This window comes from Antechinus flavipes, chromosome 1 (assembly GCF_016432865.1).
Source record: "Antechinus flavipes isolate AdamAnt ecotype Samford, QLD, Australia chromosome 1, AdamAnt_v2, whole genome shotgun sequence".
Taxonomy (NCBI): Eukaryota; Metazoa; Chordata; class Mammalia; order Dasyuromorphia; family Dasyuridae; genus Antechinus; species Antechinus flavipes.
The window spans coordinates 123447137-123470215 of NC_067398.1; the positions used below are offsets into that span (position 1 = coordinate 123447137).

At 34.2% G+C, this 23079-nt stretch overlaps 1 protein-coding gene across 4 annotated transcripts in view; it reads left to right on the forward strand.

The window, feature by feature from the left end:
• OSMR (oncostatin M receptor) overlaps positions 1-21695 on the forward strand; it is an 83263-nt gene extending 61568 nt beyond the window's left edge. For all 4 annotated transcript variants that reach the window (XM_051990129.1, XM_051990158.1, XM_051990149.1 and 1 more), the window contains 9 exons: positions 1176-1252; positions 7890-8112; positions 12995-13180; positions 14725-14829; positions 16191-16370; positions 17985-18152; positions 19536-19617; positions 19891-19963; positions 20832-21695. In XM_051990129.1, the coding sequence (XP_051846089.1) occupies positions 1176-1252; positions 7890-8112; positions 12995-13180; positions 14725-14829; positions 16191-16370; positions 17985-18152; positions 19536-19617; positions 19891-19963; positions 20832-21392 (1655 nt within the window). In that variant the 3' untranslated portion in view covers positions 21393-21695. The remainder of the gene's footprint in view (positions 1-1175; positions 1253-7889; positions 8113-12994; positions 13181-14724; positions 14830-16190; positions 16371-17984; positions 18153-19535; positions 19618-19890; positions 19964-20831) is intronic.
• The last annotated feature ends 1384 nt before the right edge of the window (positions 21696-23079 follow it).

Here is a 23079-nt window from a genome sequence, read left to right on the forward strand (position 1 = left end):
CTTTACAGATGTGTGCTCTGAGGGTTATAACTTCAAAAGTGAAACTCAAACTGGAGATTTTGTTAGGAGTTAAAAGAATTTATTTCTCATGTTTAAGTGGTCAGTCACAAATAAAGTAGTTTTTGTTTTTTAATGCCAATTTAACTGGGAATTTTGTACAATTTGGACAGGGATTCAGATAACAAGAGAGGGAGACTTTTCAGCTCTGACCCCTTCTGGCTCACTATCAAGTATTTGTATAGCATCTTTCAGGTCAATAGGTACCTTTTGTACTTTTAGAAATCAGGCAAAAGAATAATGGTAGCCTCCTACCCTTGGAAATTCTGGAATTAAGGGAATTTACCTGGCTTACTTTCTATAGATTATCCTATCCAACAAATGTAATTTCATTCAATAAATATTAAGGATCTACTGTGATCAAAGCATTATGCAGGTCTCTAGGAATACAAAAGCAACAACAAAGCAGTCCCTACTTTATAGAGTTTACATCCTTTCTTCTAAAGAAAAAAAAATTATTGATGTCTTTTGTTTTTACTCCACTATCTTTCCAGATATACACGCCCTCATATCCATCACTTCTCCCTCTACCCCAATTGAATTCTTTCTCATAAGAAAAAAAAATACATAATAAAAAAATATTCTGCCCTTTTCTATTCCCTCTCTTTAAGGAGAAGGAAGTATTTAGGACTCTAGGACCATTGTTGGTTTTCCATTCACTCAAGAGTTCATCTTTTTCTAGTGATTTTTTTTTCATTTTCATTGTTGTAGTCAATATTTATGTTCTCCCATTTCTTTTTATTTCACTCTGTGTTACTTGATATACATCTTCTCTTGTTTCTATGAATTCTATATATTTGTTAATTCTTATTACACATTTAATATTTTATTACAGTCATTTTTTCTACTTTGTTTTGACATTGCCTAATGTCAAAAGTCAGTTGAGGTTATATAGTATAAATTTATATAGTTATATAGTATGAATTTTAATGAATTCATCTAGAATGTTGTTGTTTATTTTCCCTTCCTCCTTCAGTGTTCAGCAACACACATAGATGAACAGAGAAATTGGTTGGTAAGAGGTTGGGCAAAAGTTTCTTTTCTGGACTGGAGACAACCTGAATGTCTTGCTATGAATTCTTGGCATGGCCTGAAACGTTTTCTTTGGTTCATTTTAGTGCCCTCAGGGGCTCTCGATGTCTGGAGAATTGTGGAACCAGTTTCAATGGGATATAATGTGAAAATATTCTGGAAGGTGAGTTGTTTTGGATTCAGGTTTTCAAATGCTTTCTGGATAGCTTCCCCTAAATGTTCCATGACTACTCTAAGATTTGCATATCTGAAATTTATTTCATCATTTTTCCCCAAAACCTGTTCCTTTTCCCAACTTTCCTATTTATTATTAAAAGCATCCCCATTTCCCCCCAAGTGCTTGTAATTCCAGTGACTTCTTTGATTTCCTACTTCATCTTTACCCCTGCAAGATTTAATCACTTATCAAGTTCTTTTTCCTCAGTATCCTTCACATTTGTTCCCTCCTTGCTATTTTCACTGCTTCTACTTTAGATATCCTCCTAATATGCCTGGACTGTTGCAATAGTTTCCTGTCAGTTCTCTCATCCTAGTTATTTCTCTTCAGGTCATCCTAGATTAAGCTTCTAGATGCCCAGTTTTGATTATTTCATTTTCCCAATTCATTGTGGTCCAGGGGAAAGAGTGCAGAATGTGGGACAGTTGTCCTGGGGTCAAATCTCAGCTCTATTCCTTACTACCTTTATGATCTTGGGCAGCTCATTTCTCCTTTATGAGCCTTAGTTACTCATTCATAAAATGAGGACATTAAACAAGATGATCTCTAACATCTCCACCTCTAGAGCTGTGATCCTATTAATAATATTTCCTTGCTAAAAGCAGCATATTTAAAATTTTTTATTTTGAATATGATTTTAATTTTAAATATCTATATTTTACTTATAAGGACAGGATATTTAAAGATATGTTGGGGATAAGCAGATCAAAAAGGGTTAACTTTATTGTTTAGAGTAGATGAAATGATAATAGACAGTGAAAAAAGACAAAACCATTTAATAATGATTTCTCTGTCAAGGGGATGATACCAGAAAGGAAAGATAAATGAAGAGATAAGAGGACATAACAAAACTTTCAATGAGTTTAAATCATTCAGTTCATATAAACTACATACCAAAGTTCTGAAAGAACTGGGAGATATGGTAGCTAAATCGCGATTAGCAATCTTTGAAAAGTCTTGGAAGAGGGAGAGAATGGAAAAGGTGTTGTTGTTTTTAAAAGAGAGAGAGAAAGAGAAGAAATATTTACAATATTGGCAAGTGAACTTGATTTTAAATGCTGGCAAAATTAAATAAAAGTAGAATTTGTGAGCTTTAGAAAGGAGACCAGCAATCAGTAGAGTCAGAATATCTTTTTTTTTCCCCTTCCAAATGCAAGTTGAATGATAGAAAAGAATAAATCCATAGCACAGAAGAATAATGATCAGAAGAATCTTATAAAGAGAATAAAGCAAAAGCTTTTTTTTGTTTTAATTAATGTATATTGCTTTCATTGAAAATAAGGATGGCTATAAATAAGTGAATATGTATTCAAATTGTTGTGTGAATTTTCAAAATGTGCCATGAATTTACCAAAAAAAAAATCCAAACAACTAAGTCAGTAAGTTCCTGAAAAGGCAAAAATAAATCAGACAATTTTAAGCTAGGAATCTTATTCAAACTCATTCATGACTATAGTTTATGAGAAAAGAGATATACTTTGTGAACCTGGAACAAAGAAATCCAATCCAAGATTATTTAAATATCTATCTTTATTCTTTTTAATAATATTTTACTTTCTCCAATTACATATTAAAACAATTTTTAACATTTTAAAAATAGTTTTGAATTCCAATTGTATCCTTCTCTTCTCCTCTTTCTTCCTTCCTCCCTCTTCCCTGAAACAGTAAGCAATTTAATATAGGATATACCTATGCAATATAAAAAAAAAATTTCTATATTTGTCATTTTGTACAAGAAGATTCAAACATAAATGAAAGAAATAAAGTGAAAATAGTATATTTTGTCTGTATTCAGACAATATCAATTCTTTCTCTGGAGGCAGATAGTTTGTTTCAACATGAATCCTTTGGGATTGTCTTGGATCATTATATTGCTGAATATAGCTAAGTCATTCACAATTCTTTATAATATAATATTGTTGTTATTGTAAATAATGTTTTCCTGATTCTGCTCATTTCACTTTGCTTCAGTTCATATGTCTTTCCAGATTTTTCTGAAATCATCTTTTCTGTCATTTCTTGTAGCACAATAATATTTCATCACAATTATATACCACAGCCTGTTCAGCCATTCTCCAATCGATGGATATCCCCTCAATTTCTGATTCTTAATCACCACAAAAAGAACTGCTATAAATATTTTTGTTTAAGTATATCCTTTCCTTTTTTAAAAAAAATCTCTTTGAGATATAAACCTAGCAGTGATATTGCTGTATCAAAGGGTATGCAGAGTTTCATAGTCCTTTGGACATAGTTCCCATATTGCACTCCAGAATGGTTGGATCCGTTTGTAACTCCAACAGTGCATTAGTGTCCCAGTTTTCTCAACATTCTCTCCAAAATTTATTATTTTCCTTTTTTATCATAGTAGTCTGATAGATATAAGATGGTACCACAGAGTTGTTTTAATTTGCATTTCTCCAATAAGTGTTATTTTAGAAGATTTTTTCATATAACTATAGATAGTTGTGATTTCTTTGTACAAAAACTGCCTGTTCATATCTTTTGACCATTTGGCAGCGGGGGAATAACTTGTATTCTTATAAATTTGACTCAGTTCTTTACATATTTAAGAAATGAGATTTTTATCAGAAATACCTGCTCAAAAAATTTTTCCCCAGTTTTCTGCTCTCCTAATTTTGGTTACATTTGGTTTTGTTTATGCAAAAACTTTTTAATTTTATATAATCAAAATTTCTCCTTTATATTTCATAATAATATCTATCTCTTGTTTGATCCTAAATTCTTATCTTATTCATAAATCTAACAGGTATACTATTCCATGCTCTTCTAATTTGTTTATGTGTCATCTTTTATATGTAAATCATATACCTATTTTGATCTTATTTTGGTATATGATATGAGATGTTGGTCTATACCTAGTTTCTGCCATATCGTTCTCTAGTTTTTACAGAAGTTTTTGTCAGATAATGAGTTTTTGTCCCCAAATCTTGAATCTTTGAGTTTATCGTATACTGTTACTATGATCATTTACTACCATGTGTTGATACTTAATCTATTCCACTGATCCACCATTCCATCTCTTAGCCAATACCAGATTGTTTTGATAATTATATCTTATATATAATGATAAGTTTGAGATCTGGTACAGCTAGATTACCTTTCTTCACATTTTTTTCCACTGATGATTGCCTTGATATTCTTGTTCTTTTATTCTTCCAAGTGAATTGTATTGTTATTTTTAGAGCCAGAGCATCTTAATCAAGGGTAAGTCATGACAGACTAATTTCATTTCCTTTTTTGGCAGGGATGCTGTCATGGAAAGATTGCAGAAGTAGTTTATCTGGGTTTTAGCCAAGGATTTCTCATATTCTTTTATATTAGTTTTGTGGATGAGATTGAAAGATGTGAGCTAGATGTCCACTTGGATGAAGTGGAATACCCAGGGATAAATTTTCTTTGAACTCCTGTGCTGTTAAACATTTCTATCAGTGACTTGGTTGGAGAATAGATTATATTCTTATCAAATTTGCAGATGAAGGAAAGTTGGCAGGGCTAGTGAACATAGTAGAAGGCAATTAAAACTTTTTTTTGATAAGATAGAATGGGAGGATACATCTAATAAGATGAAATAAAATGAGGATAAATTCGAAGACCTACACAGTTCCAACTTCAGGATGGGAGGGAATAGTCAACTAGATAGCAGTTTTGCTAAAAAGTTTAAATTCTATAGAAATCTGCAATTTCAATAGGAGTAAAGAAAGGAAATGGTATCCCCAAAGCCCAAAATCTTAGTCTACATTGAGGGACAAATCATGTAGAAAATAAAATACATAATAGTCTCACTTCTGAAACCTTCCTCTTAGTAAGGACATTAACAAACTGGAATACTTTCAGAAGACAGTGACTTAAATGGTGACTAGAACCCAAAACATGTAGAATTGACTGAGAACTTAGAATCTTTAACCTATTAAAAAGAGAGTTGGAAAAGGGCTGATATGGAGAGGAAAGGGAGGTGGTGGTAAAGAGACAGGAGAGCTGTCTTCAAGTACTTGAAAGGCTGCCACAAAAAGGAAAAATTAGGAAATGATTAAGGGGCTAAAATTTTTTTTAAATGAATAAGGAACTATAGAGTCAATTAGGTTTGATGTAAGGAAATACTTCCCGGCAATTAGAATTATTTTGAAGTAAAATGGGCCATCTTGAGTGGTATGGTGAATTTCCTTCCCTTTTTTGAAGTCTAGTACAAACCTTAGGGTACCATCTCTAGTCATCTTGATCTATATCTAGCCACTAGACCCAGATGGCTCTGGACGGGGAAGGGAAGCTGGTGATTTTGCACAGCCTTCTCTCTCTTAAATCCAATTCACTTGCAAGTCATGACATCTCCTTTCTGATTTAATGGTCTTCTTCTGGAGCAAAGGACAAATAACAATAAATCTTAATAATTAGAGCTTCCAAGGAGTATAAATTTCTATTGGTGAAAAAAGAAATTCTCAATAACTCCTGCCGGCATTTTCTGTTACAATAAAGAATTGGAAACAAGGTGGGTACACATCAACTAAAGAATATGTGAAAAGTTATGGAATAGGAATGCAATAGAATAGTCATGGGTAATTAAAAAAAAAAAGCCAGAATTCAGAGAATCATGGGAAGATATATATGAACTAAAGGAAAATAAAATAAGTAGAACCAGATGAACAATATATACAACAGTGAAAATGAAAAGTTCATAAAATAATTTAAACTCTGAGTAACTGAAAACCTAATGATGGTAATGGAGACTAGATAATGAAATATTTCCTTCTTACAGAGGTAGGGAACCAGGAAGGCAGAAGGCTGCACATATTTTTAGAATGTGGTCAGTGACAAGGGATGTTTTGGGTGTGGGTAGATATATTCAGAAATGAGAGGATTATAAAAAACATTTAGTCCCTTATGGAAAAGTAAAAATATGTCTTATTTTCTCCAAGGCCAGGTCTGCTGTGCCTAGGACTATAAAGATAGGATGTTTGAGGCTTTTATTTACATTAGAGTATGCAGAATTTTGCTTTAGGTAACTGAAATTTAGAGGTCAGAGGGTACTGGCCACTTTTGTACTCCTTCAACAATACAGGAGTCAGCATTTAGTCAGCAATAATTTGTAATTATTCTTTTTTCTAGGTCAATATAATACTTAATTTTTCTGGATACATTTTAGGCTCAACTCTAGTTCTTTTGATTGTTGATAGTATTCCAGAACTTGCAGTCTTTTATTGTAGTCACTAATAGGTCCTGTGCAATTCTAATTGTAGCTCCAACATATTTGAATTTGCTTTATTGTTGTGGTAGTGGTGGTAGTGGTTGTTGTTGTGGTTTGTAAAATTTTCTCTTTGAACTGGGGGTTTCAAAATTTGGCAATATTGTTCCTTTATGTTTTACTTATATGATTTTTTTGAGGTAGTGATTGGTAGATTTTTTTTTCTATTTATACTTTTTCCTCTTGTTCGATCACTTCAGGACTGTTGTGTTTTGTTTTTTGTTTTAGCAAGGCAATTGGGATTGAGTGACTTGTCCAAGATCATACAGCTATTATTGTCAAATGTCTGCAGCTAGTTTTGAATTCAGGTCCTTTTGACTTTGGGGTCCTTTTGACCACTTAACTGCCTCAGAACTATTTTCTTTATTATTTTTTTTCTTGCATTATTGTGTCAAGGTTTTTTGAGGGAATCATAAATTTCAGATAGATCACTTATTCTTATGTTTTGCTCTTGGTCTGTTCTTCATATCTGTTGTTTTTCTTATATTTCACATTCTATACTATTTTTTCATTCTTTATATTTTGTTTTATTTTATCTTGGTCTCTAAAACTTCACTGGCTTCCCTTTGCCCAACTCTAATTTTCAAAAAAGTCATTTTTCTTCTTTAAGACTTGGGATCTCTTTTTGAAATGGAAGGGATAACAGAGACCCACTAATCCAATTCCCTCATTTTACAGATTAAGAAACCGAGGCTTCCCTCCCCTCAAAAAAAGGTGAAATTACGTTCCAGGTTCATAGTGTGCCAGGACACAAACTCACTTTTTTTGATTCCAAGTCCAGTACTCCCAGTTCTGTTTTTTAACTTGACTGCCCATTCTCAGATCAAAATAACTGACTTATGATTAGTTTAGAAAATCGTGCTCTCGATATTCACAATAACCATGACAATGTAAATAGAAAGAACAATAAAAAAACATAATTAAACACTATGATTGAGTTAGACCATGGAATCCAGTTGAGAGGATATATCTTTATTCATTGCAGAGATGGGGAATGATGGATAGAGAGTATTGTATTGCATGTACTGCCAGGTTCTGTCAATATATTGATTAGTTTTGCTATACTGATTCTTTTCCCTATTTAAAAAAAAAACAAACTTTGTTTATAAGATATACTTGCTAGGTAGATAGGAGAAGATATTTTCAAAAACAAATGCAAAGTAAAAACAGAAGTATCAATGAAAATCATAATCACCCACATATGTGTGTATGTATATATGTGATCTGGAAATATTAGAAATCTCTAGGGAGGAAAAAAAATTTAGATGGTATGGCCTATAGAGTGAAGATTATTTTAAAATGTTTCTCAATATTTCTTTTCAGCCTCTACCAACATTTCAAGCTAATGGAAAAATCCAAAATTATAGCATAGTTATGAAAACACTGGGAGAAGTGCATAGGGAGAACATTTTCTTTTCTGAATCAGACAGTAACAGCACTGAAAAAATTATTGACCAACAATCCTATGAGATTAGTGTTGTAGCCTTCAATAGTATTGGATCTTCTACCCCTTCAGTCATCGTGGTCTCTGGAGATACTGAAAACAGTAAGTATATATCCTTAAAAAAAATCTCACAAGAAATTATGATGCTATCCTCTGTCTTTTTATTTTTACATAAAATGTTCTTTCCTACTTAAGAGATAAAAGAAACTGTTGTTAGTTGCTTCTCTAACAACAATAAAAAGTTGTTAATTGCTTCTTATGTGGGGGAACTTTTTATGGGTAGCAGGTTCAATTTTAATTCCATTTGGAAGCCATACAGAGCACTGTGTAAGGCCCTGGAATGGAATAGCACAAAATCTTTGCCCTCAAAGAACTTTTACTTTAGTAAAACATACACATATACAAACAAATATGTATAGCAACTCTCATACTTACTGCCAGTGCTCTCCCTCCTCTTCTTCTCTTCCCCGCCCACCACACTTCATCACTGACTCTGTTGTAGCTCTTTTCCCCTCAACCTCCTTCAAACATGCTGATCAAAGTTGGAATAGGGGGAGAGGGCTACTCTAAATCACAACCCTCGGGATCCTTGCGGATAACTATACCTACAAATGCTATAGCTCATGAGCCTCCTCCAGTGGTATATTTCCTGTTTAAAAAATGTAGTCACAAGTACTCAATTAACCTTCATCAAAACATTTGTTGAAAATGAAAAGACATAACATTTATATAATCTTGTGCCTATAATCCCAATCCCATTTTTCCATCTGTGACAGTGTCCTTGGGGAGAGTGGGCACATATTAAAAACATCAGAGTAGTAAAGCACACATGTAAGAAATATATCTAGCCAGCATAATTTAAAATTATGATAAACTTCAGTATCCACTTTTTAATCTTGGAAACTGTCCATAAAAGTTCCTCAGTGGATATGATTTCAGCATGAAACAGATCGTTCCACTGTTGAGCTGGACTTAACTTAAAAGTTAATCCACTGGACTATTTCTCTGATATTCTAAATTTGGGCTGTTCCTTAATAGTAGCTGTAGTGTCTGTCACTTCCAGTTTCAAACTTAAGGGATATCTTTTGCTGAAGTAGTATTATATTCTTTTAGGAAAAGGTAGTGACCCTTACCATAAGCTTGACAAAATCCTCCTCAGTTCTGTGCCTTCAACAAAATACTTCTCAGCAATAGTAGGTAGAAAATAAGGAAAGTATTTTCTGTTCTTCACTTCTCAGCAGATGACAATAAAATAGAAAAATTAAGCATCTATTGGGTGATTACAAAGTGGCAGGAACTGTACTTTAACATAGCTTACAAATACCAGGGGGAAAAAAAAGACCTTACTTTTAAGGAACTTATAATGATGAAAGACAATCCATAAAAGAGATCTGGGAAGGGGAGGATACATATGCAAGGAAATAGAAAAGTCCAGAATCATTAATGAACAAAAAGTAGAAGCAAACATGGTTGGTCTAGTGTTTCCTGAAATGATGATTCTGGACAAGAAAGAACTTATCAATCAGAAGGAAGAATCTATAGGGGAAAAAACCTCGCCAAGATATGAAGACTATGGGTTTAGAGGGGGGAAAAAAGTCCAGAGGATTAGGAATAGAGCAGAGAAAAGAATAAACATGGAATGCCTGAACATTTCCTGAAAGAGAGAACATTAGCCTTACTTTGGTCAATTGGAATCTACCTGGCCCCAAATGACAGTGTGAAGAGATAGTTAAAACAATTCTTTGATAGATTCTAAAGTCTGTTGTTTGGTTGTTGTGTTTTTTTTTTTTTAATATTTCTATCTCCCTAGTTTACCAACTGGGTTTCTTAGGCCCAAGACCTCAATAGATATAATTAATAACCAAATTTTCATTTTCTGATTTTGTCTTCAGAGCCAAGTACAACAAATCTAATCCTTCAAAGGGGCCCACTGTTGATTCTTTTTTATGGGAAATTAATTCTGGCTCTGTCCTCAATCTTTCTAGCTTGAGGAAAACCAATTATAAAACTTCTTCCTCATCACATAACATCAGTCCTTCAGTCACTCATAGTCAGAAAGGAGCTCACCAAGCCTTCACATTTTGAATTAGCAATAGAAAGAAATATTACATGTGCTCAACTGACTGAGCCCATCAGTGCCTCATTGTCTATTATATTATAACTGAAGGGTTATAAAGATGCCGTCTGGTCCTTTGCAGTTTTAGAGCTATTAAATCCAGCCTTGAGTGCTTATTAGCTATGTGATCTTGAGCAAGTCACTAAACTGATATTTATCAATTTTTCTCCAATAAAAAATGGAGAGTTAGTTAATTAGAGTTAGGAAGGGTTGTTGAAAGGGTCAAATAGGATAATATTTGTAAAATACATAGCACAGTGCCTGGTACTTAATATATATTATATAAATGCTAGCTCTCTATCTGTATATATTTATAATCATATATAAACATATAGCTTCAAATATGGACATATATCACAATAGTTTCTAATTCACTATACTACCTATACATTAATTTGTAAAATGGCATATAGATATCTGATGCCATAAATATCAGTTCTGTCCTTCTTCCTAGTTGTCTTTTGTGAATTACCAGATATAGCTATTGTTCTTCTTTCCATGTCATTCCTTTCTTGCCTGGCTTGGTAACTTTCCTCTTTCAATTTGAAGCCCCTCCTGATTGGATTAGTAAATCTCTCTGGCAGGTATGTTCTTACCCCCAAAGTCTATATTCTTGTATTTTAAATCATGGTCCAGAATACCACATTCTCTCCTCCACTGCTATCCTGAGATAACTGTGAAGGTTACAAATTTATATATTCCCACCAGACGGATCCTTGAAGTAATCTTGTTGGAGGCAACTAAGTGGTGCAGTGGATGGAACACTAGCCCTGGAGTTAGGAGGTCCTGAGTTCAAATTTAGCCTCAAACACTTAACACTTACTGGCTGTGTTACCCTCAGCAAATCAATCATGAAGAAGAAGGAGAAAGAGGGGATGGAGAAAGGAAAGAGAAAAGAGAGGTTTTACACATGAGACCCAGAGAGGTTAAGTGATCTTCTATTAGTCAATCAATATTTATTAAATATTTATTATGTACTAAATGCTGAGGATACATCATGAGGCAAAATACAATCTTGGTCTTCAGGGAACTTGTGACTTAATTGGGGAAAAAACAAGCAAATGAATATGTACAAATTATATATAATATATATATTATATATAAAATATGAAGATTTGTGGAGGACCACAGATAGTAGGGGAATTCTGGGTAAGGAATAACACCCTTTAGCCCAGAGGGAACCTGATAATAATATGTGGTTCCACTCCCCATCTTCCCTAAGATCTCTTGGCCTTCCTAAGAAGTCAGGGGATGGTGACAACTTGTGTTGTGACTGAAGCAGAATGGATACCAGGTGGGAGAGCGATACCAGGTGGCAAACTACATATAACAGCAAGTAGTTTATGTGGTCCCATGTGCGCAGTATATACTTAGTGCATTTGCAGTATTGCTTTGGTTACATAAGGATATTAGGGTATATAAGGGTGAAAGAACTTGAAATAAACGGACTCCATATTTTAACCATCCTTGAGAGTCTCACCTCATCACTCCTTCACTAAAATGGTATGTTTTTTCACCCCGGCATGAGGACTCTAGAAAGCACAGTATATTTTGTCATCCCAACTTGGGGGCTCTAGAAAGCAGGACACAACAAAGATTAGGAAATGATTAAGAGAGGGAAATCACTAGTTAAGAGAAATTGAGATGATTTCCTAGAAGATGAGGTTTTAGATGGGACTTTTGGAAAACAGTAGTAAAGATGAAACTGCGTTAGATCTTCTCTTTGTCAAAGAAATCCACTTCCATCAGAATACAGCTTCATACAGTATTGTTGTTGAGGTATATAATGATCTCCTGGTTCTGCTCATTTCACTCAGCATCAGTTCATGTATGTCTCTCCAAGCCTCTCTGTATTCATCCTGCTGGTCATTTCTTACGGAACAATAATATTCCATAATGTTCATATACCACAATTTATCCAACCATTCTCCAATTGATGGGTATCCACTCATTTTTCATTTTCTAGCTACTACGAAAAGCAGCTTCAGATACTTTAATTCTAAATCCACTCTTTTCATTACATCTTCTAAGTCACCAGTTCACTTCCCAAACTTTCATGTTTCTAAACTCCATCTGCAGCTGTAGAAGTGAAAAGGGATATCTGAAGACTCTCTGTGGGTAAGCTATTCAGTAAGGGAAAGAAATACCCAAAAGTTGAGGAAGTCATTAGTAAGCCTCTTAATACACCCTGCCCACAATCCAACTCTATACTAGGGCCTATGTCTACATTAGAAACACCTCTCCCTACTTACATGTTCCTAGAGCTTTTTAGGCAAATTACTTTACTTCTCTGGGTCTAATTGTCTCATCTTCTTCTCTTTACTTTAGCCCCATCACATTTTACCTTATAGAATTTGTTGTTATCATCATTCAGTCATGTCTGATTCTTCATAAAATTTTTTGGAGTTTTCTTGGCAAAGATATTAGAATGATTTGTCATTTATTTCTCCAGCTCATTTTTCACAGATGAGGAAACTGAGTCAAACAAGGTCAAGTGACTTGCCGAGGGTCATACAACTTGTGAGAGTTGGAGGCCAAATTTGAGTTCAAGAATCTTTGTGACTCCAGGCCCAGGGCTCTGTCCACTATGCCATCCACCTGCTCCCATTTTATCTTATATTGTGCTTTTTTTGTATACATGCCATGTGTTTTCCTATTCCCACTGTATTTATAAGCTTGAAGGGAAAGACTTTTGTCATTTTCCATCTTTGTATCCCCGCTACCTGACTCAGTGCTTTACACAACATTAATACTGAATGTTTGTCAAATTGAGTATTTCTGCTTAGAGATGAAATTATATTTTAAAAGTTCATCTTTCTGGAGGTTAAAATGTACAGTTCATTTAAATTGAGCAATGTTTTCTTCAAGGTGCACAAAACATAACAGAAGAGAGAGTTAATGGCTCAAGAGATGGAATATATCTGTCTTGGAAACCTGACCCAGCAAAAGCTGAAGGCTATGTTGTAGATTGGTGTAACTATCCCCAGGATGCAGTCTGTGATTTCCAGTGGAAAAAATTCGGTTCCAATACCACCAGTGCAATCATCAGATCTGGTAAGGACAACCTTAAGATTAATTGATGTCTTGACTAGATGAAGTACCTTCCCTTGCTAAGCCCATTAGACCAGAACTTCTGAACTGCCTTCTAGGCACCTTGGTTTAGCTTTCAGCTCTCCAAGTAAAATGAATGATGAAAGTTTGATGTTCACAATATCTTATTTTAGGGAATCGCATATACTTTCACTTCTCTGAAAGAGGACCTCTCACTGGAAACACTTGGGCTGAATCTTGGGCTTTGTTTCTACAGAGCCCCATGAGATTCTTCAGGTAGAACATAGTATATGTAGATCCTATTTAAAATACACTTAATTCTTTATAATGTGGTGTGTCCATCTATATAGATTTAAGGTGGACACTGGTGTTGCTATAGTCCTACTTTAGGTATATTTTGAGTTGCCTCTTTGGAATGGGAATCATATTAGGTTGTAAATTCTTCTTCAATATGACCCATTTAATATATAAGTATCTTTCATTTGATTTCTATAAATCTGATGTTGAAAAATTGTCCTGTATCAACTCTAAATTCCCTTCCTTCCTTCCTGTAGGGAGATAAGGTACCATTGCAAGTAGTTATAATGCACAATATTATTTCATAAGTACATTAGAGTTATAAGAACAAAATGCCCTATGTGATTGAGGGGATGGGGTAGTAACCAACTAAGGGATCAAGGGTTTTTTTTTCTTGGAGTAAGCTTTGAGGAATGGGTCAGAACTTAATAGGAAGAAGGGAGAAAATTCCAGGTAATGGGAACAGCCCAAACAAAGACAGAATCAGGAAAAAAAAAAATTAGGGAGGGATTATTTGCTTGATAAAACAATCCAACATAGAATGAATTAAAATAGAAAATAATTTTAGTGTATTATAACTATGATTCCACTTTCAAAAGAATCTCATTACACACTTTCTAGGAACATTTATTGTTTAAAGCAAAATACACTTATATAATATTTACTTGTTATAAGTGCTTTGCACTTGCTTGGGATTGACTTCACGTTAATTTTCACAATGCCTTCTCACTTCCAGCTCCATGAACACAATATCTGGAAACTTATTCTAAAGGCTAGTAGAACAGATGGGGGGGGAACTTAGTATATACCCTCAAGGGATGTGGAGGGATATGTGTGTGTGTGTGTGTGTGTGTGTGTGTGAGAGAGAGAGAGAGAGAGAGAGAGAGAGAGAGAGAGAGAGAGAGACAGAGAAAGACAGGGACAGAGACAGAGACACAGAAAGATCTGTACCCTGTGCCCTGTGCTAAGCAGTCAGATGCAAAAGGCTTGGTACTTGGATAAGATGCTTCTCTGGTCCAGGAGAAGGTATGAAGGAAGGCATAGTTACCTTGGAAATGGAGGGCCTGAGAGCATATCTAGAGAAAGAACACTGAAAGAGGTAAACCACAAAGTGTGAAAACTGAATGCTTACCAAAACTGGATTAAAATACCCTAAACTAAACTAAAATAAAATAAATATCTCTATTAATTTTTCAGTAATAATGAAAATGCTATGACTATGATTAACAAATCTCCCTTTGCATCCACAGCTGCTTTTCAGCCTGGAGTGAGATATAACTTTAGAATTTATGGATTGTCCACAAAACACGAAGCTTATTTACTAGAGAAAAAAACAGGATATACTCAGGAGCTGGGTAAGTTAATATTTCTTGTGTGATTAACATATTCAGAATGGATCAAATGGAAATGAAAGATTTCAACCTTTAAACCATCCTTGTCTCATTTCCCTAGCAACCCAATAACATTATTTTTCAAAGTTTTGCGAGTTCATATTGGTAAGATCCTAACTGTCATGGGTCCACATTTTACAGCTATTAAAACCAGCAATGTTAACTGGTTACATTAATTTCATAGGACAGTTAGGTGGTACAGTGAAAATAGAGCCCTGAGTCTGGAATCAGGAAGTTAAATCCAAAACCAGCCTAAGATAATTAGTAACTGTGTGACAAATCACTAGATAAGTCACTCATCTGTAAATTGGGGATAATAGCATAGCATTTATAGGTAGCTAGTTAGTACAGTGGATAGAGCACTGGGTCTGGAGTCAGGAAGACCTGAGTTCAAATCCATTCTCAGACACTTATATATACGACCCTGGGTCACTCTATTTGCCTCAGTTTACTCATCTGTAAAATAAGCTGGACAATGAAATGGTAAATCAATTCAGTTTTTTTTTTTTGCCAAGAAAATTCCAAATGGGATCATGAAGAAAAGATTATAACTGAAGAAACTGAGCAACAACAATCACTGCCAGATAAAAAAGACCCTCATCCTTTCCACATCCATTGTCTAATTTCATACTGTTACTACCTAGAATATCCCTTCCTAGATTATCCCTTCCCTCCTATATGAGCAACATCACCTCCACAAAACAACATGATATAGTGAGGAAAACATTAGACTTGAGCTTATTAAGTTGATGTGGTTACCAACTGCAGGATCAGGGAGCCATTCCTAGAGTAGGCAGTTTCTTCGTTTTCCTATCTGTAAAATGAAGAGGTTGGACCAGAAGAAGAATCTCTTAAGGAGCCTCTTCTACCTCTAAATCCTATTTCTAATTCCTCTTCTCTACAGCTGCTTCTCACTTATTTTTGGCATAGATTCATACATATACATGCATCAAGGTCTAGTTGTCTGTAGAAACAGTGTAGTAGATAGACTTCTGAAACAAAAGCATCAACAAGACTTGGTTTCAAATCCTGACTCAGATACTGCAAAACTGTGGCCAAGTCATTTCACTTCTTTCAGCCTCAGTTTCCTCATCTGTAAAGTGGAGGTAAATAGCACAATAGCACAAGAAAGGATGTACATATAGGAGTTAACAACCTTTAATTTTGTTTAAAACTTCATTACGTTTGTTCATGTAAGATTTTATTTATTTTAATTTCATTTGTTTACAATTTCATTTTTATTCATTTAAGATGAGTGGAATGAAAGCATTCTGGAGATTAAAAACAAAAAGAAAGAACCTTTTTCCCCCAATTTCTTTTCCTAGCACTTGATTGCAAACCAGTTGTGACTGTTGGTAATTTGACTTCTACGTCATTGACCTTGAATTGGAAGGATAATTGCATTGATGAACCCCAGTATGGCTTCTTTGATGGGTACCACATTTATATGAAATCTGAAGTGGGAGGGTCCTGTGACCAAGAGACAGAAAAGCAAAATTTTTCAGGTAACACTTACTTAGACATGGAAAAGTTATCTCTTCATTTTTAAATAAATGAAAGATATTTATCAATTTAGAATGTGATTTTTGACAAGTAATTTATCTTTGTTCTTGAGTAAATCAAGTAAATTGTCTTTACAATGTTTGTTTCTCTCTTTCTGCTTACTTCATTCTGTATCATTTTATAGACATTTCCCCACTTTTCTCTGAAACCATCCTGTACACCATTTCTTACATGCAATAACATCCCATTGCCGTACTTTGTTCAGTTGTAATCCAACTGAGAGACACTAAGTTTCCAGTTCTTTGTCACCATGATTAACCATGATTTCAGAGATCATGATGACAAAGATACAATAGATTCAACATGCAGAAAAGAAAAATCAATTTTTAGACGTGGGATCTTTTTTTTTTTTGCTTAACTATGCATATTTGATTATAAAATTGTTTTTGGTGGGGGGAAGGAGAAAATGAATTCTTGTTAATTGAAAAAAATACAAGGGATAAAAAAGACACTGTTAAGTTATAGTGTAAACAAAGTTACACTGAGGATGTTTAATTTATTTAAAAAAAAACAACAACTAGTAACCATTTAGAACCATTTGTGCATTATCTCCATATGCACACAAATAAAATAGTAGTAAGTGAACCTCATCAACTCACTAAAGCAAATCAAAGCAGGAATGGTGCTGACCTTATTAATGGGGAAGTAAAGAGGGATACAAATCCCTGGTACTCCCTTTTGTGAAATTAATCAAAATCCTGTCAAAAAACATATGTCTGAAGTAAAAACTATTTTAGCTCTTCAGACTCCTTCCTATTCCCAGAATCATATTGGACACACTAAACTCATTCTTTTTTTTTCTCCTGGGGATGATAATAACCTCTGATTGAGAGAGTTGTTGTGAAGATCAAAGAGATATTTATAAAACAAAACAAAACAAAAAAACAAAAAACCTACTTAACACAGTAGAGCAGCTAGAAAATGAAGTAGATTGAGTGCCTGGTCTGAAATCAGGAAGACTCAGATACTAGTTGTATGACCCTGGACAAGTCACTTAACCCTGTTTGCCTCAGTTTCCCCATCTGTAAAATCAGCTGGAGAAGGAAGTGGCAAACCACTCCAGTATTTTATCAAGAAAATTCCAAAATGGAGTCATGAAGAGTCAGGCTTGCTTGAAAAATGATTGAACAGCAACAAACTAAGGTTTGTTGGAAAGGAAACAGTATATAAATTCTTATTCCTCTATTCTTCCCCTCTATGTGCAAAATTTCTATATCTGTCAGATGCTCGTGTGTGTGTGTGTGTCTACCTGTCTGTTTGTTATATCCTTTATTTGAAATAATAAAAATCTGACCTGTGGGGGGTAGTTAGAGGGGAATGGTGAAAGAATGACTTTTAGGAAAATCCTAAGGGAAATATAGATTTTAAGAATGAAAAAAAATTTTTAAGACACATGTGAGATTGTTAACTGCCTAGTCCATTCATTCAAATCATGATAAACAATGTACAAGTTAACTCTTATCTCTCTTTTTTTTTTTACAAAATAATTTTTAATTGATGTCTTCTGTTTTCTCCTTAATTTATAGAGAACTGATAATTTTCTTTTCTTTTTCAAGATAATATAATAGTCTGTAAATACACAGTTCCAGATATAAAACAAAAGACTTTCAATGTAAAAAAATTACAGCCAAAGTCAACATACAACTTTGAAGTTAAAGCTTACACGGGCGGTGGAGACAGCCTCGGAAGTTTTATAGAGGTCACAACCGGAACCCCTGAAAACAGTGAGTTTAAAAAATCAAAAACCCAGTAAAGAAGGGAGTTGGTCCTTCCTCTGTTTATTCCTCAATACTTGATATGGATTTCTCCTTTGCCTCCATCAATTCTTTCCTTTGAATCATCCTTTTTGGGTATGTGTTGTTCCTCTTCCTTATTCAACCCCATTTCCTCTTTTCTTCCTCTTTAACTTTTCTTCTTCCTCCATCTCTACCTCCTTCTAATATATACTCCTACACAGCACAAACTATTTTATGGGTTTTGTTGTCTTTTGTTTGTTTGTTTGTTTGTTTTTGTATCCCTAGCCTTAAGCATAGTATCTTGAAGTGGGTTAAGAACTTAAATATTCATTGAAGTTAACTTCCATTTAACATTCAACTATTCATTCAAACATTTTTAGACACTAAGTACAAATCACTGAGAATACAAAGCTGAAAAATTATACAATCTTTTGCCCTTAAAGAATTTATAATCTAGAAGAACAATCCCACATGCATGGAAATATATTTCAAGGAAGAGTGTGTAAGGAAGGTCAGAGTGGCTCAAGAAATAGAACAGATCATGAAAAGCTTGACAGAGGAGGTGAGATGTGCAGTGGGCCTTGAAAGAAGAGAAAGATTTCCACATGGGGAGATAGGGTTGTAAGATCAATGAGGGTGGTACAGGGTGGGGAAGGGGGATTTTCTTCCAGGCATGAAAAAGGGGAATAAGAATAGGGGATAGATTAAGCAGAGAGAATTGAAAGAAAGCAAAATAAAAACAGGTAAGCATTTTTTAAAAATCTCCATCCAAGTTTCTAGTGACAATAAGGAAAAAAAAAAAAAACACGTCTAGAATCTGGCAAATTGAATAAGAAAATGGGCAGAGGATTATCTGTCCACTTGTCTGATAACTGGATTATTGGATATGAACAGTTCGCTTACTTTTTTAGAATAATTCTAAATTATTTTCTAAAACAAATGAACCAAATTGCAGTTTTATTAAGCATATTAATATGCTGATTTTTCTATAGTCTTTCCACCACTCTTACTGTCTCCTCCCATTTTTCCTTAATTTAAGGGGCTATTTAATTTTCATTTCTCTTATTATTAGCAATTTGGCATATTTTAAAAAATATAGCTGCCCAGGGTTTATAAGTTTATTATATTGTTCATATCCTTTGACCACTTATCTCTCTATTGAATAAAGTGTTTGGTGTTTTTTTAAAGGTTATGTGTAAAGAATATCAATATTGATAAAGAAAATATTGGAAAGGGAAAAAATTAAATTTCTGCCATGGATAAAATCTAAGGATTAATAAACTTTATTTTCCACATGCAGATTTATTTTTAATATTGAGCTTATGGTAGAAGTAAAAGTTATTCATTGAAAAATTCTTCTTCTTTCTTCAGCCAATTTAATAATGACTATACTATTTCCAATGGCCTTCTTTTCTCTGCTGCTCATCATCGGATTGAACTTGAAAATTCAGTGGTAAGTGTTATGAAACTTTTAGAGAGAGGGGTATGCCTTATTAAAACTAGAAAAAGTCAGAATTCAATTGAAAATCACTGGATTTTCTAGGAAGAAAAAACAGAAGAAGAAAGAGGGAAAGAAGCCACAGACCAGATTATTCAATTAAGTTTTTAGTACTATTTTTAGTGTACGTGAGTGAAGAGAAAAAGATAATTTTTTTGTTTAAAATTATTTCATATGGAAATGTTTTTATAGATTGATAATTTAATGTCACTTTTACTGTTGTTCTAGGGTGAAGGAGAAGTGCTTCCCTGCTATTCCAGATCCTTACAAGAGCAGTGTCTTGTCACTGATGAAATTCAAGGTGAAAAACAGTGAAAAAGTACTATATAGTGAATGTGGAGGAAGGGAGCCTAGCAATACCAGATACTGCAAAACAGTAATCATAGCAAAACAATTTTATGTAGGCCAAGAAATAGAGGGGGAGATCACTGGAACAGTTAGATATACGATTTATAGATGAGCAAATGAATCTAGTGATTGATAAAACAAAGATTAAGTTTTGGGATAGAACCGTCCTATTCAACAAAAACTATTGGGAAAACTGGGAAGCATATTGAAAGGAATCACCTTATAAATCAACATTTCATACTATTTACCAAGAAAAGCTCTAAATGGGGAGCTGGATTAGACATAAAGGGTCATATCATAGACATTTGTGAGAAAAAAGGAAATTAACTGTTAGAGCTATCTATGGATAGTGGGAAGAATTCATGACCTAACAAAATATATACATACATATATAATCACACACACATATTTCCATTCTGAAATATATTATGTATACATATATCCATATATGCACATATATACATGCATGGTATGTGTACATACATATATTTATATTTGAGATGACCAATGCAAAATTTGTTTTATTATTATATATTTGTAATAGGTTTTGCTTTTTTTTAATTGTTACTTTCTCAAAGGAAAGGGGGAGAAAGCAAATTTTTGTTAATTGAAAAAAATTAATTTTAAAAATGTTAAAAATAGACTTTTGAGAGGGACAAATGTCAAGAATAGGGTAAAAAGGGACTGTCCATCTTTACTCCAAAATAGGAAACTAAAAATGAACAGGTCAAAGTAGTTTCAATTCTTTGCTTTTAAATCATCATCTTCAGTTGGTTACATTTGCCTTCTTTAGCAGTTATTTTCTTAATTTTTTCCCCCAGGAAAATATTCACCAGGCCACACTGAACACCAGTGACTGTATTCCTGATGCCATTGAAGTTGTGAACAAGCCAGAAATAAGTAAAATGCAGGGATCGAGGACATTACTTATGGGGAATGAGATCACCAAACCTGCCTATCTCTACCTCCTTCCAACAGGAAAAGATGCCTTGGACTCTCAAACCTGCATCTGTTTTGAGAACTTCACTTATCGTCAAGAAGCATCTGACTTTGATTCTTCTAGACAAATTCAGATGATACCCACTGACCCAACAAGGTCTGTGGGGCCTGCTGAGCATTTACTAAATGTAGAAAAGGACTACATTGGATCACTGGACAATATTCCTGCCGGAGAAGCCAGTTTGAATTACGTATCCCAGTTGGCTCCAACTGGGTCCACGTCTGGAGACAAAGACAGTACTTCATCTAATCTTGAAGCAGCACACTGCTCAGAATATAAAATGCAAATGGTGATGTCCACAGGCTTGGCCCTGTCCCTTCTTCCAGAAGATGACAGACCCATCTCAGTTACCTCTTTAGATCAGCTTGAAAAACCATGCTAACCAGTGTACAAATTTTATATCTTCATGCTCCATGATATTAAGAGTTTCAGATTCTCAGTGCTTATGGGCTGAAAGCATGTTTGTTACTGAAATCATTGTTTAGTCAGGCACAGGGGCCTAGGACTGCATGCAAAAGGACTCCAAAAGGGCCTTGGATATCCTGTTAGGCTTTTTGGCCAGAGGGACATTTTCAACATTCTTCTGCTTACCTTGGAAAAAAAGGCTGAACTTAGAAACAGTATACAAGGGAGCTTATTTACTATGCTGTCTCTTCATATAATAAAACTAATTTTCAAATAGGTACTTTATCTTTCTCTCAATTTTTAAAAAGGTAGATTTTAAGACTGACATTTTGGAACCTTCAAACCGTTTCTGAGAGTAAGTTTTTTCCACTGAGTGAGCCCTATACTTAGTACTTTAGAAACAAAAAGATTATACTTGGATGCTCATTTTATAAATTGAATCTCAAGACAAAACGTTTTGGCAAATACAACTTGGTGGGCATTCATTCTGGCTAGGTACTTTGGGAAGAGTTCTTGAGGAATCTTGGAATTGATGTTTTGGAACATGTATTGAAGTGATCTGAAGATGATGATGTGGCTGCATGTGCACCTGAAGGGAATAAAAACTAAAGTGACTATAACAAGCTGTAGGACATTGACACTTTCTACTATCAGAGGCTCTTCTACTTTCTTTCAATAATTTGCTTTTATTTTTTCCTGCTGAGATTTTTTTCCCTAAAATATGCCATTCTTCATCACTAGCTATTCTTTTTCCATGAAGAGTATCTCATTATATGAGATAATTTGCTTTATATCTTCCCCCTTTTCCTCTCCCAAGTGTATCCTGCTTCTCTCCTTCCAATTCCTTCTTTAAGATCATCAAGCAACTATTTCCTGAGCTCGTCTAATTGGACTCCTTTTAGGCTCCATAAAAGATCATCACGTATAATTTTCTTATATCTGAATCTGAGTAGTTTATCATTTAATCCTTTATCATTGTTCATTCATGTTCACTTTAAATGTTTCTCATCAATAATGCTTAGAAGTTCTCTATTTCATTGAAGATCCATTTCTCCCCTGTAAAATTATACTCATTTTTGCTGGTTGTTATTCTTGATTGTAAGCCCATATTCTCTTCCTTCTGAAATATTGTGTTCCAAGTTTTCCACTTCTTTATATACTTTTCCACTTCCAGCATAATCTACTTTATGCTGATAGCTAAATAATGTGATCTTGACTACAGCTACTTGGTACTTGAATTACTTCTTCCAGCTGCTTGCAACACTTTTTTTATTTGCACTAAAGGCTTTTCATTTTGGTTATGATATTTCCCAGGTATTTTCATCTTGAGGTTTCTTTCAGGAAAAGGTAGATTCTTCCAATTTCTACTTTGTCCTCTGGTTTTAAGAAATCTGGACAATTTTAATGTCTAGGTCCTTTGGTCATGGTATTGAAAAGCCAATAATTCTTAATTTTTTTCATTAATCTGTTTTTTAGGTCATTTATTTTTGGGATGAGATGCCTTGTATTATTTCTTCTAGTATTTCCCCCCCAACTTTTTGCCTTTGAGTATTTCTTGTTGCCTCATGAAATCACTGTTTTCTATTTAAGTTTTCAGAGTTTGTTGTTTGGAAAAGATTTTGTAATTCATGTCAAGTTGTCAAATAGTTTTCCAACTCTTTCTT